The 16,081-nt window shown below is 46.0% G+C and overlaps 1 protein-coding gene across 1 annotated transcript; it reads left to right on the top strand.

Moving 5' to 3' along the window:
• The first annotated feature begins 11,193 nt into the window (after nucleotides 1–11,193).
• On the top strand, nucleotides 11,194–12,252 carry LOC147978977 (uncharacterized). The gene has a single exon (XM_087514970.1). It carries the CDS (start codon nucleotides 11,194–11,196, stop codon nucleotides 12,250–12,252), a length of 1,059 nt encoding a protein of 352 aa, XP_087371096.1.
• The last annotated feature ends 3,829 nt before the right edge of the window (nucleotides 12,253–16,081 follow it).

Raw genomic sequence — 16,081 nt, 5'->3', positions numbered from 1 at the left:
AGAGCGCACGAGGCATTTCCAGAGCGGACGCCTATTTCACAGTTTTTTTTAAGAAAACAACACGCTTTATTACTCAATGTTTAGGGGAATACTAGCAAAAAACCCATGCGTTGTAACAGGATACAAATTTTAACTTATTAATTCCTCTAGAAAGGATGAACAGGTTAACTCTGCATTCTTTGAATAGTAATGCTTAATTTGTGTGATGCTTGAATTGGATGGTGAACAACAAAAACTCACCTCATCTCTCATTTTTCCTAATGTCTATCCTCTGCTAGTTTCATGAAGATGACCTCTTTGAATACTCTACATAGTACCTGTAGAAAGCAAATAATATTAGTTTTGGAGAACAATAGTTGGGTAAATAAAATATGATGCTATTATTTTCATTACAGAGTGATGTGCCAATGGAAAGTACCCATATGCATGTCTTTACTCTTAACAATCTCATGCCACGATTGCATCCGCAATCTAGGAAGAACTTTTCTCAGATAATGGAGGAAAAGAACAAACTACCAGATAAGATTTATTTTTCTCTCTGATGAATTTTTCGTAATAACGAAAAAACTATCGTAAGATCTCTTTTCCTGGTCTGATCAATTTTTGTAATAATGAAGCAACTATCAACTATTGGATGAAATGAATTACCCAAGAATATAGGGAGAATTATTTGAGTGAAGCTATAAGAAATGAATAAAATCATCCGGTAAGTTAGTCCACATGAAATCAATGAACATACTTCTCATGTCGCTGGCAAGTTACCTTTGATAAACTATAAACAAATAGTTATAGTTTTCTTGTCAAGAAAGGCAAACAAAATCCATCAAAAGACGTTAACTTACCATACAATTGTATGTTTGTGTATCTTGTCGGCAGAAGGTCTTAGCAACTGTCAAGTTTGGCAACTAATGTTGGAAATATGCCCTAGAGGCAATAATAAATAAGTTATTATTATATTTCCTTGTTCATGATAGTCGTTTATTGTCCACGCTAGAATTGTATTGATAGGAAACTCAGATACATGTGTGGATACATAGACAACACCATGTCCCTAGTAAGCCTCTAGTTGACTAGCTCGTTGATCAATAGATGGTTACCGTTTCCTAACCATGGACATTGGATGTCGTTGATAACGGGATCACATCATTAGGAGAATGATGTGATGGACAAGACCCAATCCTAAGCATAGCACTAGATCGTGTAGTTCGTATGCTAAAGCTTTTCTAATGTCAAGTATCATTTCCTTAGACCATGAGATTGTGCAACTCCCGGATACCGTAGGAGTGCTTTGGGTGTGCCAAACGTCACAACGTAACTGGGTGGCTATAAAGGTACACTACAGGTATCTCCGAAAGTGTCTGTTGGGTTGGCACGAATCGAGACTGGGATTTGTCACTCCGTGTAAACGGAGAGGTATCTCTGGGCCCACTCGGTAGGACATCATCATAATGTGCACAATGTGATCAAGGAGTTGATCACGGGATGATGTGTTGCGAAACGAGTAAAGAGACTTGCCGGTAACGAGATTGAACAAGGTATCGGGATACCGACGATCGAATCTCGGGCAAGTATCGTACCGCTAGACAAAGGGAATTGTATACGGGATTGATTAAGTCCTTGACATCGTGGTTCATCCGATGAGATCATCGTGGAACATGTGGGAGCCAACATGGGTATCCAGATCCCGCTGTTGGTTATTGACCGGAGAGTCATCTCGGTCATGTCTGCATGTCTCCCGAACCCGTAGGGTCTACACACTTAAGGTTCGGTGATGCTAGGGTTATAGAGATATTAGTATGCGGTAACCCGAAAGTTGTTCGGAGTCCCGGATGAGATCCCGGAAGTCACGAGGAGTTCCGGAATGGTCCGGAGGTAAAGAATTATATATAGGAAGTGCTATTTCGGCCATCGGGACAAGTTTCGGGGTCACCGGTATTGTACCGGGACCACCGGAAGGGTCCCGGGGGTCCACCGGGTGGGGCCACCTGCCCCGGGGGGCCACATGGGCTGTAGGGGGTGCGCCTTGGCCTACATGGGCCAAGGGAACCAGCCCCAAGAGGCCCATGCGCCAAGAGAAGAGAAAAAGGGGAGAGTCCTAAAAGGGGAAGGCACCTCCGAGGTGCCTTGGGGAGGATGGACTCCTCCCCCCCTTGGCCGCACCCTTCCTTGGAGGAAGGGGCAACGGCTGCGCCTCCCCCCTCTCCCTTGGCCCTATATATAGTGGGGAAAAAGGAGGAGCAACCATACCTAAGGCCTGGCGCCTCCCTCTCCCTCCCGTGACACATCTCCCTCCTCCCGCAGCGCTTAGCGAAACCCTGTTGGAATCCCGCTACTTCCACCACGCCGTCGTGCTACTGGATCTCCATCAACCTCTCCCTCCTCCTTGCTGGATCAAGGCGTGGGAGACGTCTCCGTTCCGTACGTGTGTTGAACGCGGAGGTGTCGTCCGTTCGGCGCTAGGATCATCGGTGATTTGGATCACGACGAGTACGACTCCATCAACCCCGTTCTCTTGAATGCTTCCGCGCGCGATCTACAAGGGTATGTAGATCCACTCCTCCCTCGTTGCTAGATGACTCCATAGATAGATCTTGGTGACACGTAGGAAAATTTTGAATTTATGCTACGTTCCCCAACAGTGGCATCATGAGCTAGGTCTATGCGTAGTTTCTATGCACGAGTAGAACACAAAGTAGTTGTGGGCGTTGATTTTGTTCAATATGCTTGCCGTTACTAGTCTTATCTTGATTCGGCGGCATCGTGGGATGAAGCGGCCTGGACCGACCTTACACGTACTCTTACGTGAGACAGGTTCCACCGACTGACATGCACTATTTGCATGAGGTGGCTAGCGGGTGCCAGTCTCTCCCACTTTAGTCGGATCGGATTCGATGAAAAGGGTCCTTATGAAGGGTAAATAGCAATTGGCATATCACGTTGTGGTTTTGCGTAGGTAAGAAACGTTCTTGCTAGAAACCCATAGCAGCCACGTAAAACATGCAAACAACAATTAGAGGACGTCTAACTTGTTTTTGCAGGGTATGCTATGTGATGTGATATGGCCAAAAGGATGTGATGAATGATATATGTGATGTATGAGATTGATCATGTTCTTGTCAAGGGAATCACGACTTGCATGTCGATGACGAGACAACTTCAAGAAGACACGATGATGGAGATCATGATGATGGAGATCATGGTGTCATGCCGGTGACAAGATGATCATGGAGCCCCAAGATGGAGATCAAAGGAGCTATATGATATTGGCCATATCATGTCACTATTATTTGATTGCATGTGATGTTTATCATGTTTATGCATCTTATTTGCTTAGAACGACGGTAGTAAATAAGATGATCCCTCATTACAATTTCAAGAATGTGTTCTCCCCTAACTGTGCACCGTTGCTAAAGTTCGTCGTTTCGAAGCACCACGTGATGATCGGGTGTGATAGATCCTTACGTTCACATACAACGGGTGCAAGACAGTTTTACACATGCAAAACACTTAGGGTTAACTTGACGAGCCTAGCATGTGTATAGACATGGCCTCAGAACACAGAAGACCGAAAGGTCGAGCATGAGTCGTATAGAAGATATGATCAACATGAAGATGTTCACCGACGTTGACTAGTCCGTCTCACGTGATGATCGGACACGGCCTAGTTGACTCGGATCATGTAATCACTTAGATGACTAGAGGGATGTCTATCTGAGTGGGAGTTCATAAGATGAACTTAATTATCCTGAACATAGTCAAGAGATCTTTGCAAATTATGTCGTAGCTCGCGCTTCAGTTCTACTGTTTAGATATGTTCCTAGAGAAAATTTAGTTGAAAGTTGATAGTAGCAATTATGCGGACTAGGTCCGTAAACTGAGGATTGTCCTCATTGCTTCATAGAAGGCTTATGTCCTTAATGCACCGCTCAGTGTGCTGAACCTCGAACGTTGTCTGTGGATGTTGCGAACATCTGACATACACGTTTTAATAACTACGTGATAGTTCAGTTAAACGGTTTAGAGTTGAGGCACCGAAGACGTTTTGAAACGTCGCAAAACATATGAGATGTTTCGAGGGCTGAAATTGGGATTTCAGGCCCGTGCCCACGTCAAGAGGTATAAGACCTCCGACGATTTTCTTAGCCTGCAAACTAAGGGAGAAAAGCTCAATTGTTGAACTTGTGCTCAGATTGTCTGAGTACAACAATCACTTGAATCGAGTGGGAGTTGATCTTCCAGATGAAATAGTGATGGTTCTCCGAAGTCATTACCACCAAGCTGCTTGAGCTTCGTGATGAACTATAATATATCAGGGACATATATGATGATCCTTGAGATATTCGCGATGTTTGACACCACAAAAGTAGAAATCAAGAAGGAGCATCAATTGTTGATGGTTGGTGAAACCACTAGTTTCAAGAAGGGCAAGGGCAAGAAGGGATACTTCATGAAACGGCAATTCAGCTGCTGCTCTAGTGAAGAAACCCAAGGTTGAACCCAAAGCCGAGACTAAGTGCTTCTGTAATAAGGGGAACAGCCACTGGAGCAGAATTACCCTAGATACTTGGTAGATAAGAAGGCTGGCAAGGTCGATAGAAGTATATTGGATATACATTGTATTGATGTGTACTTTACTAGTACTCCTAGTAGCACCAGGGTATTAGATACCGGTTTGATTGCTAAGTGTTAGTAACTCGAAATAAAAGCTACGGAATAAACGGAGACTAGCTAAAGGTGAGCTGACGATATGTGTTGGAAGTGTTTCCAATGTTGATATGATCAAGCATCGCACGCTCCCTCTACCATCGAGATTGGTGTTTGCGTTGAGCATAGACATGATTGGATTATGTCTATCGCAATACGATTATTCATTTAAGAAGAATAATGGTTACTCTGTTTATTTGAATAATACCTTCAAATGGTCTTACACCTGAAATGAATGGTTTATTGAATCTCGATCGTAGTGATACACATGTTCATGCCAAAAGATAGTAATGATAGTACCACCTACTTGTGGCACTGCCACGTAAGTCATATCGGTATAAAACGCATGAAGAAGCTCCATGTTGATGGATCTTTGGGCTCACTCATTTTTGAAAAGTTTGAGACATGCGAACCATGTCTATTGGTGTATATGCATGAAGAAACTCCATGCAAATGGACCGTTTGGACTCACTTGATTTTGAATCACTTGAGACATGCAAATCATACCACATGGGCAAGATGACTGAAAGCCTCGTTTTCAGTAAAATGGAATTAGAAAGCAACTTGTTGGAAGTAATACATTTTGATGTGTGCAGTCCAATGAGTGCTGAGGCATGTAGTGGATATCGTTATGTTCTTACTTCACAGATGATTTGAGTAGATGTTGAGTATATTTACTTGATGAATCACGAGTCTGAATTATTGAAAGGTTCAAGTAATTTCAGGGTGAAGTTGAAAGATCGTCGTGACAAGAGGATAAAATATCTATGATATGATCATAGAGATGAATATCTGAATTACGAGTTTGGCACAGAATTAAGACATTGTGGAAATTGTTTCACAACTAATACAGCCTGGAACACCATAGTGTGATGGTGTGTCCGAACATCATAACTGCACCCTATTGGATATGAGTTTGGCACAGAATTAAGACATTGTGGAAATTGTTTCACAACTAATACAGCCTGGAACACCATAGTGTGATGCTGTGTCCGAACATCATAACTGCACCCTATTGGATATGATGCATACCATGATGTCTCTTATCGAATTACCACGATAGTTTATGGGTTAGGCATTAGAGACAACCACATTCACTTTAAATAGGGCACCACGTAATTCCGATGAGATGACACCGTATGAACTATGGTTTAGAGAAACCTAAGCTGTCATTTCTTAAAAGTTTGGGGCTGCGACGCTTATGTGAAAAAGTTTCAGGCTGATAAGCTCAAACCCAAAGCGGATAAATGCATCTTCATAGGACACCCAAAACAGTTGGGTATACCTCCTGTCTCAGATCCGAAAGCAATAAGGGATTATTTCTAGAATCGGGTCCTTTCTCGAGGAAAAGTTTCTCTTGAAAGAATTGAGTGGAAGGATGGTGGAGACTTGATGAGGTTATTGAACCGTCTCTTCAACTAGTGTGTGGCAGGGCACAGGAAGTTGTTCCTGTGGCACCTACACCAATTGAAGTGGAAGCTTATGATAGTGATCATGAAACTTCAGATCAAGTCACTACCAAACCTCGTGGGATGACAAGGATGCGCACTACTTTAGAGTGGTACGTAATCCTGTCTTGGAAGTCATGTTGCTAGACAACAATGAACCTACGAGCTATGGAGAAGCGATGGTGGGCCTGGATTCCGATAAATGGCTCGAGGCCATAAAATCCGAGAGAGGATCCATGTATGAAAACAAAGTGTAGACTTTGGCAGAACGGCTCGATGGTCGTAATGCTATTGAGTACAGATGGATTTTAAAAGGAAGACGGACAATGATGGTAGGTATCACCATGAAGAAAGCTCGACTTGTCGTTAAGATGTTTTCCGACAAGTTCAAGGAGTTGACTGCGATGAGACTTTCTCACTCGTAGCGATGCTAAGAGTCTGTTGGAATTATATTAGCGATTACTGCATTATTTATGAAATCTTGCAGATAGGATGTCAAACATTGTTTCCTCGATGATTTTCTTGAGGAAAGGTTGTATGTGATACAACCGGAAGGTTTTGTCAATCCTGAAAGATGCTAATAAGTATGCAAAGCTCCAACAATCCTTCTAAGGACTGGAGTAAGCATCTCGGAGTTGGAATGTATGCTTTGATGAGATGATCAAAGATTTTGGGTTTATACAAAGTTTATGAGAAACTTGTATTTCCAAAGAAGTGAGTGGGAGCACTATAGAATTTCTGATAAGTATATGTTGACATATTGTTGATCAGAAATGACGTAGAATTTCTGGAAAGCATATAGGGTTATTTGGAAAGTGTTTTTCAATGGAAAGCCTGGATTAAGCTACTTGAACATTGAGCATCAAGATCTATAAGAATAGATCAAAACGCTTAATGGTACTTTCAAATGAGCACATACCTTGACATGATCTTGAAGGTGTTCAAGATGGATCAGTCAAAGAAGGAGTTCTTGCCTGAGTTGTAAGGTATGAAGTTAAGACTTAAAGCTCGACCACAGCAGAATAGAGAGAAAGGACGAAGGTCGTCCCCTATGCTTAAGACATAGGCTCTACAGTATGCTATGCTGTGTACCGCACCTGAAATGTGCCTTGCCATGAGTCAGTCAAGGGATACAAGAGTGATCCAAGAATGGATCACAGTACAACGGTCAAAGTTATCCTTAGTAACTAGTGGACTAAGGAATTTTCTCGGTTATGGAGGTGATAAAGAGTTCGTCGTAAAGGGTTATGCCGATGCAAACTTTAAAACTAATCCAGATTATTCTGAGTAGTAAACTGGATTCGTATATTAGAACAGTTATTTGGAATAGCTCCAAATAGAGCGTGGTAGCTGCATCTAGGAGATGCCATAGAGATTTGTAAAGCACACACGGATCTGAAAGGTTCAGACCCGTTGACTAAAACCTCTCTCACAAGCAACATGATCAAACCCAGAACTCATTGAGTGTTAATCACATAGTGATGTGAACTAGATTATTGACTCTAGTAAACTCTTGGATGTTGGTCACATGGCGATGTGACCTGTGAGTGTTAATCACATGGCGATGTGAACTAGATTATTGACTCTAGTGCAAGTGGGAGACTGTTGGAAATATGCCCTAGAGGCAATAATAAATAAGTTATTATTATATTTCCTTGTTCATGATAATCGTTTATTATCCATGCTAGAATTGTATTGATAGGAAACTCAGATACATGTGTGGATACATAGACAACACCATGTCCCTAGTAAGCCTCTAGTTGACTAGCTCGTTGATCAATAGATGGTTACGGTTTCCTAACCATGGACATTGGATGTCGTTGATAATGGGATCACATCATTAGGAGAATGATGTGATGGACAAGACCCAATCCTAAGCATAGCACTAGATCGTGTAGTTCGTATGCTAAAGCTTTTCTAATGTCAAGTATCATTTCCTTAGACCATGAGATTGTGCAACTCCCGGATACCGTAGGAGTGCTTTGGGTGTGCCAAACGTCACAACGTAACTGGGTGGCTATAAAGGTACACTACAGGTATCTCCGAAAGTGTCTGTTGGGTTGGCACGAATCGAGACTGGGATTTGTCACTCCGTGTAAACAGAGAGGTATCTCTGGGCCCACTCGGTAGGACATCATCATAATGTGCACAATGTGATCAAGGAGTTGATCACGGGATGATGTGTTGCGAAACGAGTAAAGAGACTTGCCGGTAACGAGATTGAACAAGGTATCGGGATACCGACGATCGAATCTCGGGCAAGTATCGTACCGCTAGACAAAGGGAATTGTATACGGGATTGATTAAGTCCTTGACATCGTGGTTCATCCGATGAGATCATCGTGGAACATGTGGGAGCCAACATGGGTATCCAGATCCCGCTGTTGGTTATTGACCGGAGAGTCATCTCGGTCATGTCTGCATGTCTCCCGAACCCGTAGGGTCTACACACTTAAGGTTCGGTGACGCTAGGGTTATAGAGATATTAGTATGCGGTAACCCAAAAGTTGTTCGGAGTCCCGGATGAGATCCCGGAAGTCACGAGGAGTTCCGGAATGGTCCGGAGGTAAAGAATTATATATAGGAAGTGCTATTTCGGCCATCGGGACAAGTTTCGGGGTCACCGGTATTGTACCGGGACCACCGGAAGGGTCCCGGGGGTCCACCGGGTGGGGCCACCTGCCCTGGGGGGACACATGGGCTGTAGGGGGTGCGCCTTGGCCTACATGAGCCAAGGGCACCAGCCCCAAGAGGCCCATGCGCCAAGAGAAGAGAAAAAGGGGAGAGTCCTAAAAGGGGAAGGCACCTCCGAGGTGCCTTGGGGAGGATGGACTCCTCCCCCCCTTGGCCGCACCCTTCCTTGGAGGAAGGGGCAAGGGCTGCGCCTCCCCCCTCTCCCTTGGCCCTATATATAGTGGGGAAAAAGGAGGAGCAACCATACCTAAGGCCTGGCGCCTCCCTCTCCCTCCCGTGACACATCTCCCTCCTCCCGCAGCGCTTAGCGAAGCCCTGTTGGAATCCCGCTACTTCCACCACGCCGTCGTGCTGCTGGATCTCCATCAACCTCTCCCTCCTCCTTGCTGGATCAAGGCGTGGGAGACGTCTCCGTTCCGTACGTGTGTTGAACGCGGAGGTGCCGTCCGTTCGGCGCTAGGATCATCGGTGATTTGGATCACGACGAGTACGACTCCATCACCCCCGTTCTCTTGAACGCTTCGGCGCGCGATCTACAAGGGTATGTAGATCCACTCCTCCCTCGTTGCTAGATGACTCCATAGATAGATCTTGGTGACACGTAGGAAAATTTTGAATTTATGCTACGTTCCCCAACAACTAAGCAGTGCCGAGTAATTTACTTCATAATTATGCACTCTGACAAGTAGCAACAGCAAGGTATTCCAATGTTATTCCCTTTCGAATATAACGTTGTCGCCATCCCTTCCATCCATCCTCTGATTTCTCTGTCCCTGGTGATCAACATTATTAGAATTCAGAATAGGACCAACAGTTTCTTACTTTACGGAACCTGCAGAAACCATCGAGCGACCAACGGCACACCCACACACGCACACAAGCGTGATTCCATCGCCATCAATTTTCTTGAATGGATAGATAGATAGTACACTACATCATTCAATACTAAAAAGTATTAGTGGTCTTCCGCTCTTCCTTATTGAAGCCTTGTCTGAAGTACATCTAGCCCCCATCAACTCAAAGGGAAACAAAAGAAGAATTCATAATCGCGATTGCTGCTATCGATCACAGTCATGGCTCTTCACAAGCTTCTGCCGGTCTCCGTGCAGCCGCCCTGTAGAGCTACTCCACCACGGCCGCGCACTCCAACGGCGGCGCAGCGAGGGCAAAGGCCAAGCCGGTTGGCTACCTTGGCTACCGGGATGATCGGGCTATCGTTGGCGCTGGGGCTGCACACCGCGCGCCAGCAGCTTGCAAAACATCCGCCTCGACAAGCTGAAGTTGAGATCGTGGGCTCGTGGCCTAGGTAGCGGACCTTGACCTCGCCCTCCATGACACCGAGCGTTTTCATGGCAGCTCCATGTTCCAGATGGTCGCCCACGTCCGGGACGATCGCTCTCTCGCCGGATCTTGGTATGGCGGCGGCGATGGATCCGTGGAGGTTGGATTTTTCTGCGGGGTGGGAGATGAGAGAAGAACGTGCGTGCTGGCCGACTTAGGAGCGGAGGACATGTTCGGATCTGTCTTGTTTTTTATGGGCCTCTGATTCGTCTTCTAATCGGTCTCTTCGTTCGATTTGTTTGTTGGGCCGAACACGTTGAAGCCCAATATACCGTAGGTCGCTTGTGTTTGATCTGAGCGGACGAAATTTCAATGATAAGAAGCAATAGTAACACCTTGGATGTAGAAAATAATATAGGTGAGAAAAATGAAAGCGTAAAATCACGGGAAGACGCGTATTGTGACGGTGAACCCACGGAGTCAATCCGTGCTTTATTATTAGGGATAGATAAGACGTCCAATGCACTGATGCTTAGAGCATCTCTAGCTGGTCCCCAACAGGCTCTTTCCAGGCGATTTTGCCGTGCCGGTGTCAAAAAATCGGCCCAGTCGCGTCTCCAGTAGCCCGTTTTTCGCCTGCTTGAGTCGAAACTGACACCGCGGACCCAGGACGAATCCGGCGTGCTGGGGCGCCCGGGGAGGCTGGGGCGAACGATTTTGACACGAAAGAGCTGCGGGCCAGCCGCGTCAGCGAGACGACGCCTCATCTTCCCCAGCGCGCCTCGGTTTCCCGCGGGGAATCAATGGCAAAGCTGTCGTCGGTCAGTCTTCCATTGATTCCTCATGGGCCGACGCGTCACGGGCGGCACGGCGACGCCTCCCTTCCCACCACGCGTACACATGACACGAGCTATAAAGACCCGTCGCTCCCCCTCGCCACTGGCCACATCATCCCGAGCCCAAACCAGCCGTCGCCGAGCTCTGCTCTCCCCCAAGTACGCCGCTGAGCTCTTCCTCTCCCGTCCATGCCACCGAGCTCTCCCCTTCCCTCTTTCCCTCTCCAACGATGGCCGAGTGCTTCCCCGGTGACGCCGCGGCGGCCAACGGCTTTGGCCGCTGCTCGCTTCAGTCGTCGGAGGCGTGGCTCCTGTTCGAGGCCAACATCCCGGCGTCGCTGGACATGTGCGCCGGGCCAACGGGGTGGAGGCTCAGCAATGGCGGCGTCCCCATTCCCCTGGTGCCCGACGTCGACGCGCGCCCCGACTTCTTCGCCGCCGAGGTTGACCGCGTGCGGTCGGCCCTGACTGAGGAGCAGCGCACCCTCCCCCAGTACGTCACCGACAACCACGCGGCATGGACGGAGTACTTCCAGCGGCGGCAGGCGCAACGGCTGGCATCCACGAATGGGGCACCGGTGATGGGGGGCGTCAAGAACAGCGACGGCCGCCGCCTCTGGTGGGGCGTCCCCGTCCGCACACTTCACGGGGTGCTGACGCACCTCGAGGGCGGCAACAACCCGCCGCCGGCATACCCTGCCGCGCCGCCTGTCCTGCCCCCCCTCCCCGCCGGAGCGCCGGGCCGTGGGTGCCGAGGAGGTTTGGCTCATCATCCTCTTCCTCCTCCTCCCACTCCTCCTCGCTGGTGCTCTTCGGCGTCAAGCCCGAGCCCGCCGCGGAGACGCCGCTCGGCCTACGCACCCGCAACGCCGGCATCGTCATTAACGAGGGCGACCGGCGCGCCCCCTCCTTGGCACCTCCGCGCTTCGTCAAACCGAAGACGGAGTCGGGGCTCGCCGCCGTCAAAAAGGAGCCCGTCGGCAGCGTCAAGGAGGAGGTGCTCAACGACGAGGCGGCCCTGGGCGGGCGACGACTGGGCGCAGATGAAGCTGCAGCGTCAGATCGCCGCTTTCGAGCACTTCGAAGCCCGGCGCCATGGCCGTGACGAGGGAGGCGTTGTCGTCCTCGACGACAACGACGACGACGACGCGCTGCCGCCACCACCGGTCCGCCTTGGAGACGCCGGGCAGGGGTCCAGCAGGGGCGGCCGCGCCATCAAGAAGGAGAAGGCCGACGACGACGAGGACGGCGGCGACTTCGCGGCGCTCAGCGACTTATTCGCCCCATAGATGTATTTTTTAAAATAATTTATGTAAATATCAAACATATTTAATATGAATGTCAAGTTAGCCGAATTTATGCCAAATTTGGCCAAACTTTGCCGAATTCATAGGTTTTAAAATAAAAAAAATACGCGTCTGGGGCGACCCTGGGGCGAGCGGCTGGGAACCCGCTCGCCCCCACGCCCAATCTACCGCCGGCTCGCCCCCAGGGTGCTCTTTTTTGGCGCCCTGGGGGCCGAACGGCTGGAGATGCTCTTAGATGAGATGTTAAGTGTATTAAATCAGTCAAAGCAATGGCCTCCCTGCATGCATGCGCTTCAAGTCCTGTCGGGTCCATCGCGCCATTGATTACCCAACTGACGCTCCTAGAAACCGGCCTCCTTCGTCACGACAGACAGCCGCCACCGGGCCCCTGTAAAGGAGCTCGGCCACCGCACCATCTGCTTCACCCGTCCCGCCTTTGTTTTGATCCATATTGTTTCTGGCCGAGAGTGTAGGCGTCCCACTTCGCATGTAGCTGTTTGGGTACCATACAATCCAATTTCTTCAATATACCTCTTGATGAACATGTAAGTGGACAGTGGGCTCTAAAATTCTTTCTCATGTATGACGCGACGACGAGCCCACCAAATCGCCCATAGGGTAACTAGGTGTCGGGGATATTGATACGTCTCCGTCGTATCTACTTTTCCAAACACTTTTGTCCTTATTTTGGACTCTAACTTGCATGATTTTAATGGAACTAACCCGCACTGACGCTGTTTTCAGCAGAATTGCCATGGTGTTATTTTTGTGCAGAAATAAAATTTCTTGGAATGACCTGAAAATCAATGAAGAATTATTTGGGAATATATAAAAATACTGGAAGAAAGATCCACGTCAGGGGGCCCACACCCTGTCCACGAGGGTGGGGGCGCTCCCTACCCCCCTGGGTGCGCCCCTGCCTCGTGGGCCCCCTGATGCTCCATTGACCTCAACCTTGACTCCACATATACACTTTCGAGGAGAAAAAAATCAGAGAGAAGGATTCATCGCGTTTTACGATACGGAGCCGCCGCCAAGCCCTAAACTCTCCCGGGAGGGCTGATCTGGAGTCCGTTCGGGGCTCCGGAGAGGGGAATCCGTCGCTATCGTCATCATCAACCTTCCTCCATCACCATTTTCATGATGCTCACCGCCGTGTGTGAGTAATTCCATCGTAGGCTTGCTGGACGGTGATGGGTTGGATGAGATTTATCATGTAATCGAGTTAGTTTTGTTAGGGTTTGATCCCTAGTATCCACTATGTTCTGAGATTGATGTTGCTATGACTTTGCTATGTTTAATGCTTGTCACTAGGGTCCGAGTGCCATGATTTCAGATCTGAACCTATTATGTTTTCATCAATATATGAGAGTTCTTGATCCTATCTTGCAAGTCTATAGTCACCTATTATGTGTTATGATCCGTTAACCCCGAAGTGACAATAATCGGGATACTTATCGCTGATGACCGTAGTTTGAGGAGTTCATGTATTCACTATGTGTTAATGCTTTGGTCCGGTACTCTATTAAAAGGAGGCCTTAATATCCCTTAGTTTCCAATAGGACCCCGCTGCCACAGGAGGGTAGGACAAAAGATGTCATGCAAGTTCTTTTCCATAAGTATGTATGACTATATTCGGAATACATGCCTACATTACATTGATGAACTGGAGCTAGTTCTGTGTCACCCTAGGTTATGACTGTTACATGATCGATCGCATTCGGCATAATTATCCATCACCGATCCAATGCCTACAAGCTTTTCATATATTGTTCTTCGCTTATTTAATTTTCCGTTGCTATTGTTACAATCACTACAAAACCCAAAAATATTACTTTTGCTACCGTTACTTTTGCTATCGTTACTACTACTATCATATTACTTTGCTACTAAATACCTTGCTGCAGATATTAAGTTTCCAGGTGTGGTTGAATTGACAACTCAACTGCTAATACTTGAGAATATTCTTTGGCTCCCCTTGTGTCAAATCAGTAAATTTGGGTTGAATACTCTACCCTCGAAAACTGTTGCGATCCCCTATACTTGTGGGTTATCAAGAACATTTTCTGGCGCCGTTGCCGGGGAGCATAGCTCTATTCTTTGAGTCACTTGGGATTTATATCTGCTTATCATTATGAAGAACTTGAAAGATCAAAGAACCAAGATTTTTCCCTCAACTACGAGGGGAGGTAAGGAACTGCCATCTAGCTCTGCACTTGATTCACCTTCTGTTTTGAGTAAGCTTGCGACACCTACACCTGCTATCCATTCTGATATGTCGCATGTTATTGATGATGTCACTTCTGCTATGCATGATACTTATGATGAAACTACTTCTATGCTTGATACTACTATGCCACTTGGTGAATTTCTTGATGAACAATTTGCTAGGGCTAGAGAAAATGAAATTATTGAAACTGATAATATTGACGAAAGTGATGATGAAGATTCTCCCCCTAGATATGAATTGCCTGTTGTTCCTGAGGATTATGTTATGGATGAAGAAACTGCTAGAGACTTCCTTGGTTGCAGTGATAGAAGTGATCTTAAGAAATTATTAGCTAAGCTGAAAGAAAAATCTCTGAATGCTAGAATGAAATATGATCCTGCTTATGCTACTTCACCTATCTTTATTACTGATAAGGATTATGATTTCTCAGTTGATCCTGAGTTAATTACTTTGGTTGAATCTGATCATTTCTATGATTATGAATCTGAAACTGTTGTGGCACATCTTACTAAATTAAATGATATAGCTACCCTGTTCACTAATGATGAGAAAACTCGCTACTATTATATCCTTAAATTATTTCTGTTCTTATTAAAGGGTGATGCTAAGATATGGTTTAATTCTCTTGATCCTGGTTGTGTGCGTAGTCCCCAGGATATGATTTACTACTTCTCTGCTAAATATTTCCCTGCTCATAAGAAACAAGCTACTTTAAGGGAAATATATAATTTTGTGCAAATTGAAGAAGAGAGTCTCCCACAAGCTTGGTGGAGGCTTCTCCAATTACTTAATGCTTTGCCTGATCATCCTCTTAAGAAAAATGAAATACTTGATATCTTTTATAATGGACTAACTGATGCTTCCAGAGATTACCTGGATAGTTGCGCTGGTTGTGTTTTCAGGGAAAGAACTGTTGATCAAGCTGAAATTCTATTGAATAATATGTTGACTAATGAAAATAATTGGACACTTCCTGAACCAACTCCTAAGCCAACTCCGAAGAAAAGGGGTATTCTATTTCTCAGTCCTAAAGATATGCAAAAGGCAAAGAAATCTATGAAAGAAAAGGGTATAAAAGCTAAAGATGTTAAGAATTTACCTCCTGTTGAAGAAATACATGGTCTTAATTCATCACCTATTGAAGAAACACACGGTCTTGATAACCCGACACAGGTAGTAAAGGTAAATTCTCTCTATAGATTTGATGAAGGTGATATTCCTCGTAATATGTCTGCTAGCCAATGCTTAGATGAGTTTGATAATTTTATTGTTAAACAAGACAATTTTAATGCTTATGTTGGTAGATAATTGAAATATAATGCTTATATGATCGAACACTTGAGTGATTATATGGCTAGTGTTAAAGGTGAACTTAAACTTATTAGTAAACATGCTTCTATGGTTACCACTTAAGTAGAACAAGTACTTAAAGCTCAGAATGATTTGCTCAATGAATTGAATAGTAAGAATAATGACTTTGCTGTTAGAGTTGCAACTAGAGGAGGTAAAGTGACTCAGGAACCTATGTATCCTGAGGGCCACCCTAAGAGAATTGAGCAAGATTCTCAGAGAACTAATATT

This window comes from Triticum urartu, chromosome 3A (genome assembly GCF_056163025.1).
Source record: "Triticum urartu cultivar PI428250 chromosome 3A, HENAU_Tu73, whole genome shotgun sequence".
NCBI lineage: Eukaryota > Viridiplantae > Streptophyta > Magnoliopsida > Poales > Poaceae > Triticum > Triticum urartu.
Note: the sequence above shows the minus strand (reverse complement) of the source record. Positions and strands in the feature narration are given on the sequence as shown.